The sequence below is a fragment of the Chiloscyllium punctatum genome, chromosome 37 (assembly GCF_047496795.1).
Source record: "Chiloscyllium punctatum isolate Juve2018m chromosome 37, sChiPun1.3, whole genome shotgun sequence".
NCBI classification, from domain to species: domain Eukaryota; kingdom Metazoa; phylum Chordata; class Chondrichthyes; order Orectolobiformes; family Hemiscylliidae; genus Chiloscyllium; species Chiloscyllium punctatum.
Window position 1 is genome coordinate 1,187,328 of NC_092775.1, and position 24,243 is coordinate 1,211,570.

A 24,243-nucleotide genomic window follows, 5' to 3' on the forward strand; every position below is an offset into this window, starting at 1 on the left:
TTGTGAGGAAACGGAAGTGAGATATCGGAAGTGCGGACCACGTTGCCGGAGAATTCAGTGTGACCCTTGACCTCGGGCGATGGCGGTCAGAGCATCTTTCGAGAACAACAACGAGGTCGGCTGTTTCGTCAAACTCACCAACACATACTGCCTGGTGGCGGTGGGAGGGTCCGAGAACTTCTACGGGTGAGAGCGGGGAGCGGGGAGCGGGGAGAGGGGAGAGGGGAGAGGGGAGAGCGGGGGGGGGGGAGAGGGGAGAGCGGGGGGGGGGAGAGGGGAGAGGGGAGAGCGGGGGAGGGGAGAGCGGGAGAGGGGAGAGCGGGGGGGGGGAGAGGGGAGAGCGGGGGGGGGGAGAGGGGGAGAGCGGGGGGGGGAGAGGGGAGAGGGGGGAGAGCGGGGGGGGGGAGAGGGGAGAGAGGGGAGAGCGGGGGGGGGAGAGGGGAGAGCGGGGGAGGGGAGAGGGGGGAGAGCGGGGGGGGGGAGAGGGGGGAGAGCGGGGGGGGGGAGAGGGGAGAGGGGGGAGAGGGGAGAGGGGAGAGGGGGGAGAGGGGAGAGCGGGGGGGGAGAGGGGAGAGCGGGGGGGGAGGGGGGAGAGGGGAGAGCGGGGAGGGGGGAGAGGGGAGAGCGGGGGGAGAGGGGAGAGCGGGGGGGGAGGGAGAGGGGGGAGAGGGGAGAGCGGGGGGGGGAGAGGGGAGAGAGGGGAGAGCGGGGGGGGGAGAGGGGAGAGCGGGGGGGGAGAGGGGGGAGAGCGGGGGGGGGGGAGAGGGGGGGAGAGCGGGGGGGGGGAGAGGGGAGAGGGGGGAGAGGGGGGAGAGGGGAGAGCGGGGGGGGGGAGAGGGGAGAGCGGGGGGGAGGGGGGGAGGGGGGGGAGGGAGGAGGGGAGGGGGGGGGAGGGAGGAGGGGAGGGGGGGGAGGGAGGAGGGGGGGGGGGGGAGGGAGGAGGGGAGGGGGGGGAGGGAGGAGGGGAGGGGGGGGAGGGAGGAGGGGAGGGGGGGGGAGGGAGGAGGGGAGGGGGGGGGAGGGAGGAGGGGAGGGGGGGGGAGGGAGGAGGGGAGGGGGGGAGGGAGGAGGGGAGGGGGGGGGAGGGAGGAGGGGAGGGGGGGGGAGGAGGAGGGGGGAGAGGGGAGGGAGGAGGGGGGGAGAGGGGAGAGCGGGGGGAGAGGGGAGAGCGGGGGGAGAGGGGAGAGCGGGGGGGGGGGAGGGGAGAGCGGGGGGAGAGGGGAGAGCGGGGGGGGGGAGGGGAGAGCGGGGGGGGGAGGGGAGAGCGGGGGGAGAGGGGAGAGCGGGGGGGGAGGGGAGAGCGGGGGGGGGAGAGGGGAGAGCGGGGGGGGGAGGGGAGGGGAGAGCAGGGGGGGGGGAGAGGGGAGAGAGCGGGGGGGGAGGGGAGAGCGGGGGGGGGGAGGGGAGAGCGGGGGGGGGGGGGAGGGGAGAGAGCGGGGGGGGGGGAGGGGAGAGAGCGGGGGGGGGGGGAGGGGAGAGGGGGGGAGAGAGCGGGGAGGGGGGGAGAGGAGGGGGGGAGGGGAGAGAGCGGGGGGGGGGGGAGAGAGCGGGGGGGGGAGGGGGGGAGAGAGCGGGGAGGGGGGGAGAGAGCGGCGGGGGGAGGGGGGGAGAGAGCGGGGGGGGAGAGGGGAGGGGGGGGGAGAGCGGAGAGGGGGGGGGGGAGGGGGGAGAGCGGGGAGAGGGAGGAGGGGGGGGAGAGCGGGGGTAGGGGAGGAGGGGGGGGTAGGGGAGGGGGGGGGGGGGAGGGGGGAGAGCGGGGAGAGGGAGGAGGGGGGGGAGAGCGGGGGTAGGGGAGGAGGGGGGGGTAGGGGAGGAGTGGGGGGGGAGGGGAGAGCGCGGGGGGAGGGAGGAGGGGGGGGAGAGCGGGGGTAGGGGAGGAGGGGGGGGTAGAGGGGAGAGCGCGGGGGGAGAGGGGGGGAGAGGGGAGAGCAGGGGGAGAGGGGAGAGCAGGGGGAGAGGGGAGAGCGGGGGGAGAGGGGAGGAGGGGGGGTGGGGATGGGGAAGGGTAAGAGGGGGCCGGGGGGTGGGGGTGGGGATGGGGAAGGGGGGGCCGGGGGAAGAGGGGGCCGGGGGTGGGGATGGGGAAGAGGGGGCCGGGGGTGGGGATGTGGATGGGGAAGAGGGGGCCGGGGGTGGGGATGTGGATGTGGAAGAGGGGGCCGGGGGTGGGGATGTGGAAGAGGGGGCCGGGGGTAGCGGGGGCCGGGGGTGGGGATGGGGAAGAGGGGGCCGGGGGTAGGGGGGCCGGGGGTGGGGATGGGGAAGAGGGGGCCGGGGGTGGGGATGTGGAAGAGGGGGCCGGGGGTGGGGATGGGGAAGAGGGGGTAGGGGGGGTGGGGATGTGGAAGAGGGGGCCGAGGGTGGGGATGGGGATGTGGAAGAGGGGGCCGGGGAAGAGGGGGCCGGGGGTGGGGATGGGGAAGAGGGGGCCGGGGGTGGGGATGGGGATGTGGAAGAGGGGGCCGGGGAAGAGGGGGCCGGGGGTGGGGATGTGGAAGAGGGGGCCGGGGGTGGGGGGGCCGGGGGTGGGGATGTGGAAGAGGGGGCCGGGGGTAGGGGGGGCCGGGGGTGGGGAAGTGGAAGAGGGGGCCGGGGGTGGGGATGTGGAAGAGGGGGCCGGGGGTAGGGGGGTGGGGGTGGGGATGTGGAAGAGGGGCCGGGGGTGCCCTGGGGGCGTGGGAGAAGAGGGGCCAGGAGCACTGGGCTGCTGGAAGAGGGGCCCCAGGTAAAAGCTGAGGCCCCAGGTGGAGGGCGTGGGGAAGGGCTCACGCCGGTGTGTCCCAGGCTCCTGTACTGAAGTCATCTACAGGTACATGGAGGTGTATGGCCAATGAGTAACCGTAAAGGGTATTTACACATGTAGGCATTAAATAAAATTTTTTTCCTTAAAAAAAGAGAGGATGCTGCCTGGTCACAGTGACACTGGACTAAAATGTCACCATGACCAGGCAGATAGACTGTTGCTGCTTAAAATGCCTCAGCCAGCTGGATGTTTCCTTTCCCTCTTTACACCTCTTAAATGATTTCTGCAGGGTTTTGCAAAGCCTCGGGTCTGTACTGGCTATAATGATGATGATGATGATGATGAAAGGTATTGGAAAGGTCAATAGCCCTGTCAGGTGTGCTAAGGTTTGAAAAAAAAACAAATAAAACTAAATCGAAACAAAAGCAGAAGTTGTTGGAAAAGCTCAGCAGGTCTAACAACTGCTGTGAAGAGAAATCAGTTAATGTTTCAGATTCGGTGACCCTCCCTCAGATGATTTCTCTTCACAGATGCTGCCAGACCTTGCTGTGCTTTGACTTTTGTCTTGGAGAACAGATTAGTTAGTAGATAAGCCTGATGCCTGTTGATGATATTCCAAAGGAATGTTGTGCAGATTAAAGTCTATCCAACTTATCTCATGGCACCTGATTTTCATCTTAATGATGGCACTTTTGATGTACCTGACAGTTCTTGACTCCATTTAAACTTGAAGCCAGGGTACACATGGAAATGATTGATTTTCTCAATCTCACAGTACTGGCAAAAGGAAACACAGGAGCAAAAGTTTTTTCAAAATCAATGACCCACAAAAAGCCATCACCCGAAATACACCTTTGAGATTAATCAAGTCACGGCTAATTTGTTTCCTTCACATTTTACTATGCCGTTTTACTGCTTCCCAGATCTTGATCTTGGATTGAAATTTAGTAATTGATGAAATGTTCTTTGCAAAACTGTCTGCCCTGTTTTGCCTTCTCTGATAGCTCTCACGTAGCCTGAAGCTGGAGATCTCATGTCCAATTACAATGGGCTGAAGGGGTTCTTTCCTTGAAAGTCTTGTGATTTGTGAAAATTTGTTACCTCAGTGATTTCGATTGTTCCAAGTTTAGTTAGCTGACAGTTCCTTTGTTGACAGGCTTGAAGCTGTTTTCCCTTTCTTTTATTCCCTCGTGGAGCATAGGTGTTGCTGGCTGGACTAGCATTTATTGCCAGTTCCTAATTGTAGTTGAAAAGATGTGCAGTTTAGGTGGATTGGCCATGCTAAATTGCCCACAGTGTTCAGGGGTGCCTAAGTTAGGTGCATTGGTCAGGGGTAAATGTAGGGTAGGGAAATGGTCTAGGTGGGTTACTCTTCGGAGGGTCGGTGTGGACTTGTTGGGTTGACTATCCTGTTTCCAAACTGTAGGGATTCTATTCTATATAAAAAAAATGGTGGTGAGCTGCCGCCTCTCGCGTACTGACAATGCCTTTAGGGAGGGAGTTCCAGGATTTTGACTCACTGACTCTGAAGGAACAGCAAGGTATTTCCAAGTCAGGATTGTGATTGATTTGTAGGGAAACCTGCTGTTGCCATGCACTTGCTGCCATTATCCTTCTCATTGGAAGTGGTCATGGGATTGGAAGGTGCTGAAAATGTGTTGCTGGAAAAGCGCAACAGGTCAGGCAGCATCCAAGGAGCAGGAGAATCGTCGTTTCGGGCATAAGCCCTTCAGGAATGAGGAAAGTATGTCCAGCAGGCTAAGATAAAAGGTAGGGAGGAGGGACTTGGGGGAGGGGCGTTGGAAATGTGATAAGTGGAAGGAGATCAAGGTGAGGGTGATGGGCCGGAGTGGGGTGGGGGCGGGGAGGTCAGGAAGAAGATTGCAGGTTAGGAAGGCGAGGGATTTGACTGAGACAAGGTTTGGGAGGGGGGGGGGGGGCGGAATGAGGAAACTGGAGAAATCTGAGTTCATCCCTTGTGGTTGGAGTGTTCCTAGGCGGAAGATGAGGTGGTCTTCCTCCAACCGTCATGTTGCTATGGTCTGGTGATGGAGGAGTCCAAGGACCTGCATGTCCTTGCTGGACTGGGAGGGGGAGTTGAAGTGTAGAGCTACAGGGTGGTTGGATTGATTGGTCCGGGTGTCCCAGAGGTGTTCTCTGAAACGTTCCACAAGTAGGCGGCCTGTCTCCCCAATATAGAGGAGGCCACATCGGGTGCAGCGGATGCAATAGATGATGTGTGTGGAGGTGCAGGTGAATTTGTGGCGGATATGGAAGGATCCCTTGGGGGCTTGGAGGGAAGTAAGAGGGGAGGTGTGGGCGCAAGTTTTGCATTTCTTGCGGTTGCAAGGGAAGGTGCCGGGAGTGGAGTTTGGGTTGGTGGGGGGTGTGGACCTGACGAGGGAGTCACGGAGGGAGTGGTCTTTTCGATACGCTGATAGGGGAGGGGAGGGAAATATATCCCTGGTGGTGGGGTCCGTTTGGAGGTGGCAGAAATGACGGCGGATGATACGCTGTGCATCGAGGTTGGTGGGGTGGTAGGTGAGGACCAGTGGGGTTCTGTCCTGGTGGCGGTTGGAAGGCGGGGCTCAAGGGCGGAAGAGCGGGAAGTGGAAGAGATGCGGTGGAGGGCATCGTCGACCACGTCTGGGGGGGAATTGCGGTCCTTGAAGAAGGAGGCCATCTGGGTAGTACGGTATTGGAACTGGTCCTCCTGGGAGCAGATGCGGCGGAGACAAAGCAATTGGGAATATGGGATGGCATTTTTACAGGGGGCAGGGTGGGAGGAGGTGTAGTCTAGGTAGCTGTGGGAGTCGGTCAGTTTATAGTAAATGTCCGTGTTGATTCGGTCGCCCGAGATAGAAATGGAAAGGTCTAGGAAGGGGAGGGAGGAGTCTGAGACGGTCCAGGTGAATTTCAGGTCGGGGTGGAAGGTGTTGGTAAAGTGGATGAACTGTTCAACCTCCTCGTGGGAGCACGAGGCAGCGCCGATAGTCATCGATGTAGCGGAGGAAAAGGTGAGGGGTGTGCCAGTGTAGCTGCGGAAGATGGACTGTTCCACATATCCTACGAAGAGGCAGGCATAGCTGGAGCCCATGCGGGTGCCCATGGCTACTCCTTTGGTTTGGAGGAAGTGGGAGGATTGGAAAGAGAAGTTGTTCAGGGTGAGGACCAGTTCAGTCAGTCGACGGAGGGTGTCAGTGGAAGGGTACTGATTGGTACGGCGGGAAAGGAAGAAGCGGAGGGCTTTGAGTCCTTCGTGATGGGGGATGGCGGTGTACAGGGACTGGATGTCCATGGTGAAGATAAGGCGTTGGGGGCCGGGGAAGCGAAAATCATGGAGGAGGTGGAGGGCATGGGTGGTGTCCCGAACGTAGGTGGGGAGTTCTTGGACTAAGGGGGACAGGACCGTGTCGAGGTATGCAGAGATGAGTTCGGTGGGGCAGGAGCAGGCTGAGGCAATGGGTCAGCCAGGGCAGTCAGGGCAGGAGGTAGAAACGGGCGGTGCGGGGTTGTGGGACTATGAGGTTGGAGGCGGTGGATGGGAGATCCCCTGAGGTGATGAGGTTATGGATGGTCTGGGAGATGATGGTTTGGTGGTGGGAGGTGGGGTCATGGTCAAGGGGGCAGTAGGAGGAGGTGTCCGCGAGCTGACATTTAGCCTCAGCGGTGTAAAGGTCGGTGCGCCAAACTACTACCGCGCCTCCCTTGTCTGCTGGTTTGATAGTGAGGTTGGGGTTGGAACGGAGGGAGTGGAGGGCTGCACGTTCCGAGGGTAAGAGGTTGGAGTGGGTGAGAAGGGTGGAGAAGTTGAGGCGGTTAATGTCACGGCGGCAGTTGGCTATGAAGAGATCGAGGGCAGGTAAGAGGCCAGCACGGGGTGTCCAGGTGGATGGGGTGTGTTGGAGGCAGGAGAAGGGGTCGTCAGAGGGTGGGCGAGAGTCTTGGTTGAAGAAGTAGGCGCGAAGGCGGCGGAAGAATTGTTCGATGTCACGCCGCGTGTTGAACTCGTTAATCTGAGAGTGTAGGGGAATGAAGCTGAAGCCTCTGCTGAGGACTGATCTTTCATCCTCAGAGCGGGGTAGTTCTGGAGGGATGGTGAAAACACGGCAGGGCTGGGAGCTAGGACCTGGTGTGGGGCTGGAGCTGGGATTGGGGGCGGTTTTGGGTGTGAGGGCAGGGACGGAGATCGGCGTGGGGGCGGGGTTAGGCGTGGTGACGGAGCTTGGCGTGGGGGCGGGGTTAGGCGTGGTGACAGGGATCGGTGTGGGGGCAGAGTTGGGTGTGGTATCGGAGATCGGTGTGGGAGCGTGGAAGGTGCTGTCTAATGCTCTTTGGTGAATTTCTGCAGTGCATCTTGTAGATAGCACACACTGCTGCGATTGAGTGTCCTTGGTGGAGGGAGTGGATGTGGTGCCAATAAAATTAACTGCTGTGTCCTGTCATTCAGGCAGTTGAGAGTACTTTGCATCACATTGATAACTTGTGGTTTGTAGATGGTGGACAGGGTTTGAGGAGTCAGGAGGTGAATTACTCACTGTATTAATCCTAGCCTCTGGCCAGGAATAGGAGGATAGAGCAGATGAATGCATGGCTGAGGCGCTGGTGTAAGGGAGAAGGATTCACTTTTTGGATCATTGGAATCTCTTTTGGGGTAGAAGTGACCTGTACAAGAAGGACGGATTGCATCTAAATTGGAAGGGGACTAATATACTGGCAGGGAAATTTGCTATAGCTGCTCGGGCGGATTTAAACTAATAAGGTTGGGTGGGGGGTGGGGGGGTGTGGGACCTAGGGAGATAGTGAGGAAAGAGATCAATCTGAGACGGGTACAGCTGAGAACAGAAGCGAGTCAAACAGTCAGGGCAGGCAGGGACAAGGTAGGACTAATACATTAAACTGCATTTATTTCAATGCAAGGGGCCTAACAGGGAAGGCAGATTAACTCAGGGCATGGTTAGGAACATGGGACTGGGATATCAAAGCAATTACGGAAACATGGCTCAGGGATGGGCAGGACTGGCAGCTTAATGTTCCAGGATACAAATGCTACAGAAAGGATAGAGGAGGAGGGGTGGGGGGGTGGAGAGGGGGTGGCATTTTTGATAAGGGATAGCATTACAGCTGTGTTGAGGGAGGATATTCCCAGAAATACATCCAGGGAAGTTACTTGGGTGGAACTGAGAAATAAAAAAAGGATGATCACCTTATTGGGATTGTATTATAGACCCTGTAATAGTCAGAGGGAAATTGAGAAACAAACTTGTAAGGAGATCTCAGCTATCTGTAAGAATAATAGGGTAGTTATGGTAGGGGATTTTAACTTTCCAAACATAGACTGGGACTGTCATAGTGTTAAGGGTTTAGATGGAGAGGAATTTTTTAAGTATGTACAGGTCAATTTTCTAATTCAGTATGTGGATGTACCTACTAGAGAAGGTATAAAACATGCCCTACTCTTGGGAAATAAGGCAGGGCAGGTGACAGTGGGGGAGCACTTTGGGGTCAGTGACTATCATTCTATTAGATTTAAAATAATGATGGAAAGAGATAGACCAGATGTAAAAGTTGAAGTTCTAATTTGGAGAAAGGCCAATTTTGACGATATTAGGCAAGAACTTTGAAAAGTTGATTGGGAGCAGATGTTCGCAGGTAAAGGGAAGGCTGGAAAATGGGAAGCCTTCAGAAATGAGATAACGAGAGTCCAGAGACAGTATATTCCTGTCAGGGTGAAAGGGAAGGCCGGTAGTTATAGGGAATGCTGGATGACTAAAGAAATTGAGAGTTTGGTTAAGAAAAAGAAGGAAGCACATGTAAGGTTATAGACAGGATAGATCGAGTGAATCCTTAGAGTATAAAGGAAGTAGGAGTATACTTAAGAGGGAAATCAGGAGGGCAAAATGGGGACATGAGATAGCTTTGGCAAATAGAGTTAAGGAGAATCCAAAGAGTTTTTACAAATACGTTAAGGACAAAAGGGGTAACTAGGGAGAGAATAGGGCCCCTCAAAGATCAGCAAGATGGCTTTGTGTGGAGCTGTGGGAGATGGGGTAAATACTAAATGGGTTTTGCATTGGTATTTACCGTGGAAAAGGATATGGAAGATAGCCTGTAGGGAAATAGATGGTGACATCTTGCAAAATGTCCATATTACAGAGAAGGAAGTGCTGGATGTCTTGAAACTCATAAAGGTGGGTAAAACCCCAGGACCTGATCAGGTGTACCCGAGAACTCTGTGGGAAGCTAGAGAAGCGATTGCTGTGCCTCTTGCGGAGATATTTGTATCATTGATAGTCACAGGTGAGATGCCAGAAGACTAGAGGTTGGCTAATGTGGTGCAACTGTTTAAGAAGAATGATAAGAACAAGCCAGGGAGCTATAGACCAGTGAGCCTGACGGTGGTGGGCAAGTTGTTGGAGGGAATCCTGAGGGACAGGGTGTACATGCATTTGGAAAGGTAAGGACTGATTAGGGATAGTCAACATGGCTTTGTGCGTGGGAAATCATGTCTCACAAATTTGATTGAGTTTTTTGAGGAAGTAACAAAGAGGATTGATGAGGGCAGAGTGGTCGATGTGATCTATATGGATTTCAGTATGGCTGATTAACAAGGTTAGATCTCACAGAATACAGGGAGAACTCGCCATTTGGATGCAGAACTGGCTCAAAGGTAGAAGACAGGGTGGTGGTGGTGGAGGGTTGTTTTTCCTCTACTTTTTGTCATTTACATAAATGATTTTGATGCGAGCATAAGAGGTTCAGTTAGTAAGTTTGCAGATGACACTAAAAGTGGAGCTGTAGTGGACAGCGAAGAGGGTTACCTCAGATTACAACTGCTTCTTGACCAGATGGGCTAAGAAGTGGCAGATGTAGTTTAATTCAGATAAATGTGAGGTGCTGCATTTTGGGCAAGCAAATCTTAGCAGGACCTATACATTTAATGGTAAGGTCTGAGGGAGTGTTGCTGAACAAAGAGACCTCGGAGTGCAGGTTCATAGCTTCTTGAAAGTGGAGTCGCAGGTAGATAGGATAATGAAGAAGGTGTTTGGTATGCTTTCCTTTATTGGTCAGAGTATTGAGTACAGGAGTTGGGAGATCATGTTGTGGCTGGTACAGGACATTGGTTAGGCCACTGTTGGAATATTGCATGCAATTCTGGTCTCCTTCCGATCGGAAAGATGTTGTGAAACTTGAAAGAATTCAGACAAGATTTACAAGGATGTTGCCAGGATTGGAGGATTTGAGCTACAGGGAGAGGCTGAACAGGTTGGAGTGTCGGAGGCTGAAGGGTGACATTATAGACGTTTACAAAATTGAGGAGCATGGATAGGATAAATACAGTCTTTTCCTTGGGGTCGGGAGTCCAGAGCCAGAGGGCATAGCTTTAAGGTGAGAGGGGAAAGATATAAAAGATACCTACGGGGCAATGTTTTCACACAGAGGGTGGTACGTGTATGGAAAGAGCTACCATGGGAAGTGGTGGAGGCTGGTACAATTGCAACATTTAAGAGGCATTTGGATGGGTATATGAATAGGAAGGATTTGGAGGGATATGGGCCGGGTGCTGGCAGATGGGACTAGATTGTGTTGGGATATCTGGTCGGCATGGACGGGTTGGACCGAAGGGTCTGTTTCCATGCTGTGCATCTCTATGACTCTATTGTCCATGTTTGAACCAAGGCTGTAATGAAGTCAGGAGCTGAGCGGTCCTGGGAGTACCGAACCTGGGTCTCACTGAGCAGGGTATTGTTAAGCTGCTTGATAACACTGTTGATGACATGATGGTCAAGAGTTGACTGGAGCAGCAATTGACCAAGCTGGATTTGTCCTCTTTGTGTAGAGGACGTATCTGAGCAACTTTTCACTTTATTGGAAGCCAATGTTGTAGCTGTACTGGAACAACTTGGCTAGGGAAGTGACAAGTTCTGGAGCACAAGTCTTCAGTACGATTGTTGGAATTTTGTCAGGGCCCATCGCCTTTGTAGAGTTCAGTGCCTCCAACTGTTACTTGATTTCACGTGGAGTGAATCAAATTGGCTGAATACTTGCCTGTGTGATGCTGGGAATCACTGGAGGAGGCTTCCCTGAATACAATAGGAAATAGCCCTGGAAATATTGGATGCATTGGTGATCATCTTCTAAAATTCTATAGACTCGAGAGCTGTTTTTTATTCATTTATGACAGTGTCATTTGCTGGATCAGCATTTATTGCTGATCCCTAGTTGTCCAGAGAGCATTTTAAGTGTCTACTACTTTGCTTTAGGTCTGGAGTCACACGTGAGCCAGGCCAGATTAAGACACCATGTTCTTCGTGAACCATATTATGCATCTGATCAGTTCCTATAGATTACATGTTAACATATGTAACCCAACAATTTAAAAGAGGGAGAGAAGAAACAGAATTTAAGTCAAGTTCGCCTAGCATCAGTAGTGGAGAAAATGCTCAAGTCTTATAGGAGCCATGATAACAAAACACTTAGAAAACATAAATGGATTAGACAAAGGCAGTGTGGGTTTATGAAAGGGAAATCAGCTTAACTGATCAAATGGAAACACAATGTAATTAGTAGAATTGACATGGTGTATTTGGATTTTAAGAGCCTAATGGGCAAAGTCAAAATGTTTGGGCAGGTGTGATATACCGACATAGATTGAGAATTGGTTGACAAAGTAGACATGATGAGGATTAAGTGTTCTTTTTCCCGGTGGTGACCAATGGTATACCACAGGGATTAGTGCTTAGGCCCCAGCTATTCATAATATATATAAATGACTTAGATGAGGGAACCAAATGTGATATTTCCAAGTTTGCTGATACAAGGTGGGATTCTGAGTTGTGAGCAAGATACAAGGAGGCTTCAGATGATTTAGACAAGTTGTGGTGAATCTGCAAACTGGCCCTCTGTTTTGAGCTTTAATATAAAAGGTTCAAAGGTGGCTCGGTGGAGTTAGATATAGATCAGTCATGATCTGATTGATTAGAGACAAAAAGAACCGCAGGGGCTGGAATCCAAAGTAGACAGGCAGGAGTCTCCACCTCATGATCTGATTGATTGGCAGTATACCTGTCAAGGTTAAATGGCCTCCTGGTCATCGTTCTTTGACAGTCTGAGCTGAGTATAATCCCAGGGAAGATAAATCAGTGTCTGATCTTCTCCATCATCTGAATCTGCCCAACATGTTGATTTTCCTGTTTGTTGGATGCTGCCTGACTGGCTGTGCTTTTCCAGCAACACACTGTCGACACTGGAATTTTTCATGTCTTACCATGTGCAACAGAAACTGCATGTAGGAAGAGGCTGAGTGAAGTGAGAACTACTTAGGATGGCACGGTGGCTCAGTGGTTAGCACTGTTGCCTCACAGCACCAGGGTCCCAGGTTCAATTCCATCCTCAGGTGACTGTCTGTGTGGAGTTTGCACATTCTCCCCGTGTCTACGTGGGTTTCCTCCGTGTGCTCCGGTTTCCTCCCACAGTCACAAAGATGTGCAGGTCAGATGAACTGGCCATGGTAAATTGCCCACAGTGTTAGGTGCATTAGTCAGAGGGAAATGGGTCTGGGTGGGTTACTCTTCAGAGGATCGGTGTGAACTGGTTGGACCGAAGGGTCTGTTTCCATGCTGTAAGGAATCTAATCTACTTCTCCCTCTCAAAACTGGCAGATGGACTGTAACTGTGTTCTTCTTTTCTCCAGCACTTGTTTCTGGAGCTCCCTAGTTAGTCATTTTAAAATATTTACCAAACAGTAGTGTATTTGAGCAAACTTCATTATCTAATGGCAGTACACTATGTAGAGTCTGCCTGTGACCTATTGTGGGTGTCTCAGTGGTGCAGTGTGAGTCATACAGTAATCTGACTGCTCAGTCAGTCCAGACATTGCAGTCCTATTGCACATTGTAATGATTAGCTGACAAACTCCATTTTATCCTCCTGTTATTGCTGCACGTGTCAGGATGACACCCCCAAATGCTGCAATAATAGATACTAATTTTCTTATTCTGTTCAACCACAGGAGCATCGCAACTGTAGTGAAAGTGATCCATGATTTGTATTTTCGTAGAGCGCTAGCTAAATCTGATAGTCCTGATATTGGAGGGAGGTTTGCATGAACCATAAACTGATTCCAATTAAGAAAGCAGAACTGGGCAAACAGCATATTCTCAAGTAGAAGGCTCCAGGTGTTTGGTGCTCAAACTCTGCTTATTTCTCTGCAGATGAATGAGTTGTATTTGGGAATGGAGAAAAGGCAGAATTGTAGGTAGGGCACAGCAGGTAGGTGTGAGAATGGCAGGTGTAATGTAACAGAATGTGAGGATGTATATGGACAGAGGAGAAACTCCAGGGCTGAAAAATGTGTTGCTGGAAAAGCGCAGCAGGTCAGACAGCATCAAAGGAGCAGGAGAATCGACGTTTCGGGCATAAGCCCTTCTTCAGGCTTATGCCCGAAACGTCGATTCTCCTGCTCCTTGGATGCTGCCTGACCTGCTGCGCTTTTCCAGCAACACATTTTTCAGCTCTGATCTCCAGCATCTGCAGTCCTCACTTTCTCCCAGAGGTGAAACTCCAGTCTACACAGTTGAAAATCACACAACACCAGGTTATAGTCCAACACCTGATGAAGGAGCAGCGCTCCGAAAGCTAGTGCTTCCAATTAAACCTGTTGACTATAACCTGGTGTTGTGATTTTTAACTTTGTACACCCCAGTCCAACACCAGCATCTCCAAATCATGTCTACACATTTGTTGCGACTGACTGGAGTGGTGCTCTGGAAATTGAGCTCGCCCTTCCTAGAGTTGGCACAAATATGAAAGTTTGATTAAACCGTTAAATTGCCCTCATTTTACCTCACTGTCTCATTGAGCTTAAAGGAATATGTGCCCAAGGATTTTTCAACAAAATAAATCATTATTTCATAGAATCACTACAGTGTGGAAGCAGGCCATTCAGCCTATTGAGTTAACACTGGCCCTACAAAGAATATCCAACGCAGATCCACTCCATCCTGCGTTTCCCATGGCTGATTCAGCTCACCTGCACATCCCTGGGCACTATGGGCAATTTAGCATGGCCAATCCACCTAATCAGCTGATCTTTAGATTGTGGGGGATTCCCAGAGAAAACCCACACAGACATTGGGAGAAAGTGCAAACTCCATACAGACAGTTGCCTGAGGCTAGAATTGAACCTGGGCCTCTGGTGCAATCAATTTATTGTAATCAAACTTTTTTAACCAATGTCAGGAAAGAAACATGAATTGCCAACTAGTAACTCCATAACTCTATCCCTTTTTCATCTCCCATACACATGCAAACAGGCACGCAAAGAGACAAGATGCAAGACATTCTGGCCATTGAGGGAGTGCAGCATAGGTTCACGAGGTCAATTCCTGGAATGGCGCAATTACCTTACGCTGAAAGACTGAAGCGACTGGGCTTGTATACCCTTGAGTTTAGAAGACTGAGGGGGGGAGGTCTGATTGAGACAGATAAGATTATTAAAGGATTGGACACTCTGGAGGCAGGAAACACTTTTCCGCTGATGGGCGAGTGCCGAACCAGAGGACACAGCTTAAAAATACGGGGTAGACCATTTAGGACAGAGGTGAGGAGAAACTTCTTCACCCAGAGAGTGGTGGCTGTGTGGAATGCTCTGCCCCAGAAGGCAGTGGAGGCCCAGTCTCTGGATTCATTTAAGAAAGAGTTGGATAGAGCTCTCCAGGATAGTGGAATCAAGGGTTATGGAGATAAGGCAGGAACAGAATACTGATTAGGAATGATCAGCCATGATCATATTGAATGGCGGTGCAGGCTCGAAGGGCTGAATGGCCTACTCCTGCACCTATTGTCTTAAGTATTATAGGTTTTGGGAGGGGGCGGAGAGCCAGAGAGAGACAATTCTAGCACTAGTTTGGATTGCAGCCACTGACAGCTTGAGGTTGGTGGTGCATTGAGTCTCCATCTTTCATTCATTGGTTGAAGATTTGACTATTCAGGTGGTTGGAAGGTGGTTTTTCCCTTTATTAGCAAGGGAATTTGCAGGGAGCAATTTATGGGGAAATGTTGAGTGAGAACAACAACCAAGAGATTTCCTGTACTGGAGGGAGGGAGAGATATTGAGGTGCCTTATCTTTACAGACTAGAAGTTTCTCCTGGTTTGTTCACATACTGAGTCATAGAGCTGTACAGCATAGAAGCAGACTAACTTATCCATGCCAACCAGATATCTTTCCTTGGTTTAAATCATTATCTTTTCCGTTTTGCATATTCCAGAAATATTAATGTCCTTTCATGCTTGCAGTCTTGGGAGGCATGAAATGCCATTTCAAAAATGCCTTTCACCCCAAGGTTTATGATACAGACAACATTACATGAGACTTGTGTCCATTTGTTTTCAATAATCCCTTGTACAAGTTTTGTGCAGTCTTTATATCTTTTGTTTTTGAACTCTTAACTTCTTCCGTCATTTTTATGGGCAACGCTTTTGCTATCTTTCATTGTTAAGTTGCTGGGAAAAATAGTCTACCAGTAAACTCCAGCTGAACAATATCACAGTGGCATGAGTTTTTAACTTTTCATTGAATACTCATGGGTTATGATCGATTTAGATAAATGTTTCATTTCAACAGTGCCAGACATTGGCTCTTCATCACTTTATAGTCTATGATAACCCCAACATCTCCTTCTGTACAGTGGAGTGTTTCCTTTGAAATTGGTTGAGTTTCGAAGAAATGTACCCACTAACCCCTCTGTTCCTGTCAGGTGTGAGGATGAACTGTGGGGAGTATGCAGGGAAGTTGGTGCTTTTAGCCAAGTTGAGTGAGTGGGCAAATGTGTGGCAGATGAAGTGTAATGTGGCTAAATGTGAAGTTATTCACTTTGGTTGAAATTCAGCTTCTCAAGATTTACAATGTAGTCATGAAGCTGAGATGTGAAAACATTTGGGAACCTGATAAAGTTTCGACAAAAGAGATTGTCAGGCGAGAGAGACACTTGCTTTACTACAAACTTTGAAGTTCCTTCCTTCTAACTCCCTAGAATCTTGAAACAGAAACCAAGACCTTAAATGGTTGCACATGACCCCATAATCTCTCCAACCAGGTTTTCCACCAATCAATGGCAATAAATCATATATTATCCTTCTAAAAGCTTTACCAATTTTCTGAAGTAATTTGACTTTCTGCAATCTGCATGTAGCTATATTAACCATGGTCTTTTTTCTTGATAAATCTTATTTAATCCTGGCCAGCTCAGCAGTATCTTTTCGAGTCAGTTAGAGTCAGCAATAAATGCTGGCCAAACCAGCATCCCATGAATGAAAACAAAAAGTCCAGAAAGTGTCCAAATGGTTCAGTATCTTAAAATATTTTTCACACTTCATAAATATAGATTTGTAGCCCTAACAACCTCTGTGTCCTTCTCCCAGCTTGCATTCTAACCTCGGTTTGGATCATCGACAAACTTGGACAGAAAGTGATGTGTTCAAGTTATTACTCTAAATTTTTAAATAATTCTCACCCTAATTATGATCCTTATGACAGTTCACCAGTCACAGCTTGCCAATCTGAAAATGTCCCAATTACCTTTGTTTTGTTGCTTGTCCGTTAACCAGTCTCTATCCATTAATCAACATTACTCCCCCATCTCATGGCCTTTATTCTTTGATGGGATGAGTGTGTTGTTGCTGGGGCCACCATTTGTTTGCCATCCCTTATTGTTCTTGAACTGGGCTTCCAAAGTGATTTCAGAGGGCAGTTAAGAGTCAACTACTTTGATGTGTGTCTGGAGCTGCATGTAGTCCAGAGCTTTTTATTCTGTATTTTTGATGGTGGACTAAAATGGAAAAATTACTGTTTCACCACTTAGGACTGTGGATGACATTGCTGCACTTGTGAAAACAAGTTGCTGGACCTCATTGTGAGTTATGTTTATACTGTTGATTTGCAAGCCTTGTGGGAGGTGTGATAAAATGGCATGGTACTGGGGCCTTGTGGAGAATGTGATTGCTCCAGGAACGGGTTACTGATTGGTTTATGCAGTTGACGCAAGTTGTGCTTGGCAGAGGTCAACCTCCTGAACATAACTTGTTACTGGACAGTGCGTGTAGTTGTAGTGTCCAACCCTCTCATTGAGGAGGTCTTAGTTCATATCCCTTCTGTAGTGTGTAATAACAGGCTGATTAAATATGTCTATAAGCATTCTGCATGCTTTATTACCTTTGAGCCAGGAGACCCAGATTCAAGTCCAATCTGCTCCAGATATCTAGATATATTGAAGATTTCCAGACTGAGAGAAGTAGGAAATGTCTCTATCTTGGAAAGCTTGAAGGCATTCGGTTATTCTGTCCTACCATTTGGTATAACCTGTTGTCTCTAACCACGGACTGGGAAAATGAACGATTGTGTAAGAAAGAACTTGAAAGGAAGTAGATCAGAGAGTAGAATGTCTAGGGAAGAAAAAGGAAGTACCTTTATTAAAGCCTGTGGACTGGTGCTATTGAACTGTGATTTCCCTTGTATTCTTTCCTCCAGTGATTTTTTTTCCCCCAGTGTGTGTGTATAGGAATTTTAAAAAGGAATGAATTTTAACTAGTAGAATTGTATGTTAAACCAAAAGAACTGTGGGTGCTGGAAATAAGAAACAAAAAGAGAAATTACTGGAAAAACTCCAAGTCTGGCAGCAACTGTGGAGAAAAGGCAAAGTTAACATTTTCAGGTCCAGTGACCCTTCTGACATCTACTGGTTTTTCTTTATGACATTTATTTTATCCTGAAAACCCCAAACAATGCAGGTCATTCTGCTGTAATGCATGTATTGTCAATGCAAATTGATTGTAATGTGATTGAATAGGGAACATTGTTTCTAAGGCGCAAAATTTTAAAGTATGTATTGGCTATAACACGATTGCATTGCCAACACTTTAAGTGCTCTTGTTATTGCGCTATTTTTATATAGCGCAGGGTCGCGCAAGAATGCCACCATCGTGTTACAGAAGAACTACCTGTGTTTCCCTTTCGTAAAACAAGTTCAACTTTATCGGATAATACTGATTTTCTAGGTGTAATTAAGAGTTCCTTTTAAAAAAAATAGATTCCAGTGTTTTTCTGATTATTGCAGTCAGGTTAACTGGCCTGTAGTTCTGTTTTCTCATGCTGTTTCTTGGTTGCCCTATATATCCAGTATGCAATTTGTGTCTCTGTTGTAAAGTCAGACACAGTAGAGGTTTTGCAGCACAGAAAGAGGCCCTACAGCCAATCATGTCTGTGCTGGTCATCATTCAACCTATTCTGATTCAACCTGCACGTGACTTGTAGCTTTGTATGCTAATAGTTCTTTCTGTAATGCGATGGTTGTGTTCTTGTGCAGCCCTGCGTTATAGAAAACTCATACTTTAGAAACAACGTTTAAGGTGCTGATGTAATTGTGTTAGCCAACATGCTGTGAAAGTTCGTGCTTTAGAAACAGCATCTCCAATTTGTCAATCACGTTGCAGCAAATTCACATTGACAAAAAGCACATTATAGCAGAACGACCTGTACTCTGTCTCCTATCTCCTCCAATCTTTCAGGCATTGAATTCCAGATACCCATAACATTCTGGGTGAAACATTCTTTTCTGAAGTCCCCTCTAAAACTGTGCCTCTGGTTATTGCCCCCATAACTAAGGGGAAAAGTTTCTCCCTATCATCCGCAGACTTTTCTATCTCAATCAGATCCTCAGCCTTCTCTGTTCTAAGCAAAGTATCCCTAATGTATCTGGTGTCTCTCATCAATGTCTGCTACTTCCTTGAACCTTATAATGAATTGTCTTGTCTGTGCTACTTGGGGGCCCATCATTATTTTAGTGACTTTTCTTTTTGTATATACTCTCTCTTTGTTTTTGTATTCCTTGCTTGTTTATACTCACATTCTATTGTTTTCTTTTTCCTAACCTTTGCTGGTTTCTAAAACACTCCCAGCTCTCAGATTTGTTCCTATTCTTTGGAACGTGAAAAGCCTCTTTTAATATGATTTAACTTTTAATACTCTATGAAATGTGTTTTGGTTGAACAGTTTGGATGTTTCCCACTGCCTTAATTATTGTCATACCTTTTAGTCTATTTACTCAACCAAGGCCAGCTCTCGCCAGCTGACAATGCAATGTTTTGCTTAATGCTTTAAACTTTAACAATCTTGTCTGTAATTGGCGCAAGTCACTTCAAATTTCTCAATTCAATTGTAATATGATCACTATTTCTCATTGACTCTTTCACAAGTGGATTACTGAGATCAAAGGATTAATCCAGGTTCATTGCACAATTCTAGATTTAAAATATTTTTATCCTTAGCTGGTTGTATAACATTTTACTCCAGGAAACGCTCAAAACAATTCTACAAACTCATCTCCCACATCACTTTAGTTTTCGTACGGTCTTTGCAGATTAATATCTTCCATAATTGTTACATGTCACTAAAGAAGAAATAATTGCATCTTGCACATAATGTCTGTCCCGTGATTTCGCAATTAGGGGACCTATAACCTTGCTATGATGGGATCTGTAAACTCTTTTCTGCTGCGTTTTCTGATGCTTGTTCCTTGTCTCCATGCGTATTAATTTTACTCCTTGGTCCTCTGGGCCAAGATCCTTTCCCAGAGTGATGTTTGGATGAAAGGAGAGGAGTTTATGCTTGCTAGCTGTCATAGCCTCAATAAGTAGATTGTAGGGTTTGTCCTGCAGCTCTACAATGCAGCAATGTCCAAGTTTTCACAAGCCTGGTTGTGATACAATCTTGATCAAAAGATTTCCTTTCATGCGCGGTATGATTTCTTTGCATTTCCTTGTCTCTGTTTGCCAGAATGCTGTGTAAATCAAACTGGTGACGGCTTGCTGCTAACAAACTATTTTTCTTTCAGTGTTTTTGAAGGCGAGTTATCCGAAAGTATTCCTGTGGTCCATGCTTCCATTGCAGGATGCAGAATCATTGGAAGAATGTGTGTGGGTAAGCTCTTTTATTTTTACGCAGAAGTTTGTTTTTGATACAAATCAAATGGTTCATTCATCCTGAATGGTCTAAATCTTATTAATGCTGTTCAAAATCCTCCTGCCATCATACTGTATCTCACCTTGCCATTGCATCCTTCTCTTCATTATTGACTGTCTTACATTTATGCACCTGACTTCTGGACTCCTCCACAAGTGAAAACAGACTTTGTGACTGTTTTACAAATTAAGGTGTTGTATGCAGTGGTGAGAAGTGATTTCAAAAGGAAATTACATTAATACTTGAGAGGAGTGAACCTGATGAATTATGGGGATAATACTGAGAAATATGTTGACTGGATTGCTATGTACAGAGCCAGCATAGATTTGATGGGCTGAATGGTCTCCACCTTGGGGTAATGGCTTTGAAAAGAAATTAATCTCAGCTTAACTGTCTTCCCTGTGCAATATAGTTAAATGCCATCGCCTGAGAGAAACATTAATTTTCTTTATTTATCTCATTCTGACCGACGCAGATTTGTCAATGTGATTCCTCATTGGGATAGCATGGTGGAAGTCGAGCCCCGCAGATATCACAAAAGTCACATGTTTATCAAAGTATACAGAGACCCCAATTCACCTGTTAGATGGATTCAGATTAGCAGAAAACATGGGCCAGGATTCTGTACTTAGCAAGAACTACTACTTTCCATACAGTGAGTTACAGTATGATGGCAGGAGGACTATGTATAGCATTAGTATGATTTTAAACATAAGTATGCAACTGAATTGTCAGCTACCAGTTAAAATCCTTACCCTCTTGTAAATCCTCTCCCGCTACAAGCACATACAGAATGCCACAGGTGTGGAAAATTGCTTCGATGGATGAAGAAATGTGGGAAGCAATTCAGTGACCTCTCTTTACAGGGTTTTGTGCGATGCTCCTGTTGCTTATCCAGATTTTTTTGTTTTCCACATTCTTTTCACTTCACACTAGACATAGGTAATTGGTCCATCAATTGCACAGTCTCCTCTTTACTTCTAAACTCCATTGAGTACAGACCTAGAGTTCTTAACTGCTCTTGATGTGACAAGCCTTTATGTCGAGGACCATTTTTGTCAATCCACTCTGAACCCACCTTCAATGCTTGCACACCCCTTCCTTAAATATGGAGCCAAAAACTGCTCACAATATTCCAAATCAACGATTTTCATGCTCCTCGGATGCTGCCTGACCTGCTGTGCTTTTCCAGCACCACTCTAATTTAGACTCTGGTTTTCAGCATCTGCAGCCCTTGTTTTTACCTATTCCAAATGTGGTCTGACCAAAGCCTTATACAGCTTCAGCAGTACATCTCTGTTGTTGTATTCTAGCCCTGCTGAAATGAATGCTAACATTGCATTTGCCTTCCTAACTGTCAACTGAACCTGCATGCTACATTGAAGAGAACCTTGATCTAGGATTCCCAAATCCCTTTGTGCATCAGATTTCTGAAGCCTATCCCCATTTAAAAAATTAAGGCCCTATTTTTCATACTAAAGTGCATACCTCTCTCATTCCTGCATTGTTTTCCATATGTCACTTCTTTGCCTACTCTCCTGGCCTTTCCAAATCCTTTACAGTCTCCCTGCTTTTTCAATATTATCTGCATCTACACCTATCTTTGCATCATCTGCAAACTTAGCAACAGTGCCCTCAATTATTCGTCCAGGTCATTAATGTATATTGTGAATAATTGTTCCAACACTGAATCCTGCGTGACTCCACTAGTCACCTGCCATCCTGAAAATGTCCCCTTTATCTCTACTCTCTGCTTTCTGCCAGTCAGCCAATCCTCTATCCATGCTATTATTTTGCTTCTTAGCAGTCTTCTGTATGGCACCATGTCAGAGGCCTTTTGGAAATCCAATTAGATGACTTCCACTGACTCTCCTTTGTCTTACTTGTTCTTTATCTCCTCAAAGAATCTGAACAGACTTGAACTCCATTTGCCACCTCTCAACCCAGTTCTGTAGCTTATCTATGTCCCTCCTAATCTACAACATCCTGTGTCAGTATCCACAACTCCACCAACCTTAGTGTCATCCACAAATTTACTAACCCATCCTTCTATACCCTCATCCATTTCGTTTGTAAAAATGGCATACAGCTGTGGATCCAAAACAGAATCTTGCATGCACCATTAATAACTGAACTCCAAGATAACTATTTCCCATCAACCACCACCCTCTGTCTTCTTACAACTAGCCAATTTCTGATCCTAACCGCTAAATCACCCTCAATCCTATGCCTCCGTAATTTGTGGAATAGCCTTACTCTGGGAAATCTTATCAAATGCTTTACTGAAATCCATATTCACCACATCACCTGCTTTACCCTCATCCCACCTTTTCAAAGAACTCAATAAGGTTTGTGAGGCATGACCTACCCTTCACAATACCATGTTGACTATCCCTAATCAACTTATTCCTTTCTAAGTGATTATAAATCCTATCTCTTATAATCTTTTCCAACACCTTACCCAAAACCGAAGTAAGGCTCACTGGTCTATAATTACCAGTGTTGTCTCTACTCCCCTTCAAAAAGAGAACAACATTTGCAAATTCCAGTCTTCTGGCACTATTCCTGTAGACAATGACGACATAAAGATCAAAAGACTCAGCAGTCTCCTTCCTCGATTCCCAGAGAACCCTAGGATAAATTCTATCCGGCCCAGTGGATTTATCTATTTTTACACTTTCCAGAATTGCTAATACCACCTCATGTCAACCTGAATCCTGTGCAGTCTAGTGGCCTGTATCTCAGTATTCTCCTTGACAACATTGTCTTTTTCTAATGTGAGTACTGATGAAAAATATTAATTTAGTGCTTCCCCATCTCCCCTAACTCCACGCAAACCTTCCCACTACTATCCTTATTGACTCTCATTGTACTCTAGTCGTTCTTTTATTCCTGATGTACCGATAGAAAGCCTTAGGGTTTTCCTTGATCCTATCCACCAACGACTTCTCATGTCCCCTTCTAGCTCTTAACTCTTTCTTTAGGTCTTTCCTGGCTAACTTGTAACCTTCAAGCACCCGAACTAAACCTTCACATCATGCACTTCCAATCTCATCCTTAATAATGGGACTCTAAAATCTTACCAATGACTGAAGTCAGGCTAACTGGCCTATAGTTTCCTGTCTTCTGCCTCCCTTCTTAGACAAGGGTGTTAAATTAGCCATTTTCCAGTACTCTGAGATCCAACCTGACAGCAGGGTACTTGGAATTGCATGGTAATATCGGGTTGAATCAACACAGCTTCATCAAGGGGAGGTCATCGCTGATACTAGTGATTCCTAAAAGATCACCACCAATGCCACCACATTCTCCTGTGTTGTGTCCTTCAGAACTCTAGGATGTAGTCCCTCTGGTCCTTTCAGCCTGCCCAGCACCTTCTCCCTAATAATGGCCATTGCACTCACCTCTGCCTCCTGACCTGTCTTGCAGTTCAGGTTAATTTATGTGGTGATGCTAATGCTTCTGTGCTATGCACTTGACTCCCCCATGATGATCGGAGTCCCTAATCTATTTGTCTTATCTGGTGAGGGATGTTTATGGAATTGTGTCATTGCTTGATTGTCCTCGCTAACATTCTTCTTGTCCCTCTCTGGTTAATTTTGTTACCCACCTGACCATTGCCTATACTCTTGATAGTAATTCACTGTGATACACTAGAATAAGTTTTACTGTCTGTTTTTGTTGAATGGGAAAATCTCTGCTTGCATTAGTAAGAGATTGTTTCTACAAATTGAAAGCTGAGATGGTACAGAATGTACCTCAGGCTATGTGCGGTTAGTGCTGTACTATACAATGAGTCTGGTGATTACTGTGAAATATCCTAGGAGAACTATTAGAAATCACCCTGTCGGCTCATGTTATGGCTGTAATCTGATATCATAGCTCTGATAGTTATTCCATTGTGTGCTGTTTGGCTGCCACTGATGTCCTACACTTGCATGTGGATCTTGTTTAAGGAGATAGAAAGAAGGGTTTGTAGTGCCTTTTATAAATTCAGGATGTCCCAAAATCTCCTACAACTATTGAAGTGTTTCTGTCATACCGGAGGAAGCACAGCTGCCCATTTGAATACAGCTGACTGTGTGAGGCACACTCAAGTGATGTCTGCATTTCCAATCACTTTCCTATATTTCTCCATTATTTGCATGTTTGTAGGAGGGCAGTTAATGATATGCAATAAGTGCTGGCCTAGCCATCATAGTCACATCCTGTGAATGAATAAAATAAATGTAATGGAGCTAAAATCGGATATTTAATTGTATCAATTTTAAATTTACATGTTCATCTCATTTCACCCAATCATTGTCTTGCCTTTTAAAGTGACATTTCTGAGTGTTAATGGAAAGTTTTAATGGTTTTACTGGTATGATCAAGAAAGAGGGTTTTGTATTACCTGGATTACACACTGATTTGAATTTTAGGTAATTGAATTGCTTGAATTGAATTTTAAAAATTAGTGGATCTTAGAATTCTTCAAAACTT

At 47.4% G+C, this 24,243-nt stretch overlaps 1 protein-coding gene across 1 annotated transcript in view; it reads left to right on the plus strand.

Moving 5' to 3' along the window:
- The first annotated feature begins 13 nt into the window (after nucleotides 1–13).
- Nucleotides 14–24,243, plus strand: part of eif6 (eukaryotic translation initiation factor 6) — an 89,646-nt gene continuing 65,416 nt past the window's right edge. The window contains exons 1-2 of the mRNA XM_072556072.1: nucleotides 14–186; nucleotides 19,634–19,719. Coding sequence (XP_072412173.1) covers nucleotides 80–186; nucleotides 19,634–19,719 — 193 coding nt within the window. The 5' untranslated portion in view covers nucleotides 14–79. The remainder of the gene's footprint in view (nucleotides 187–19,633; nucleotides 19,720–24,243) is intronic.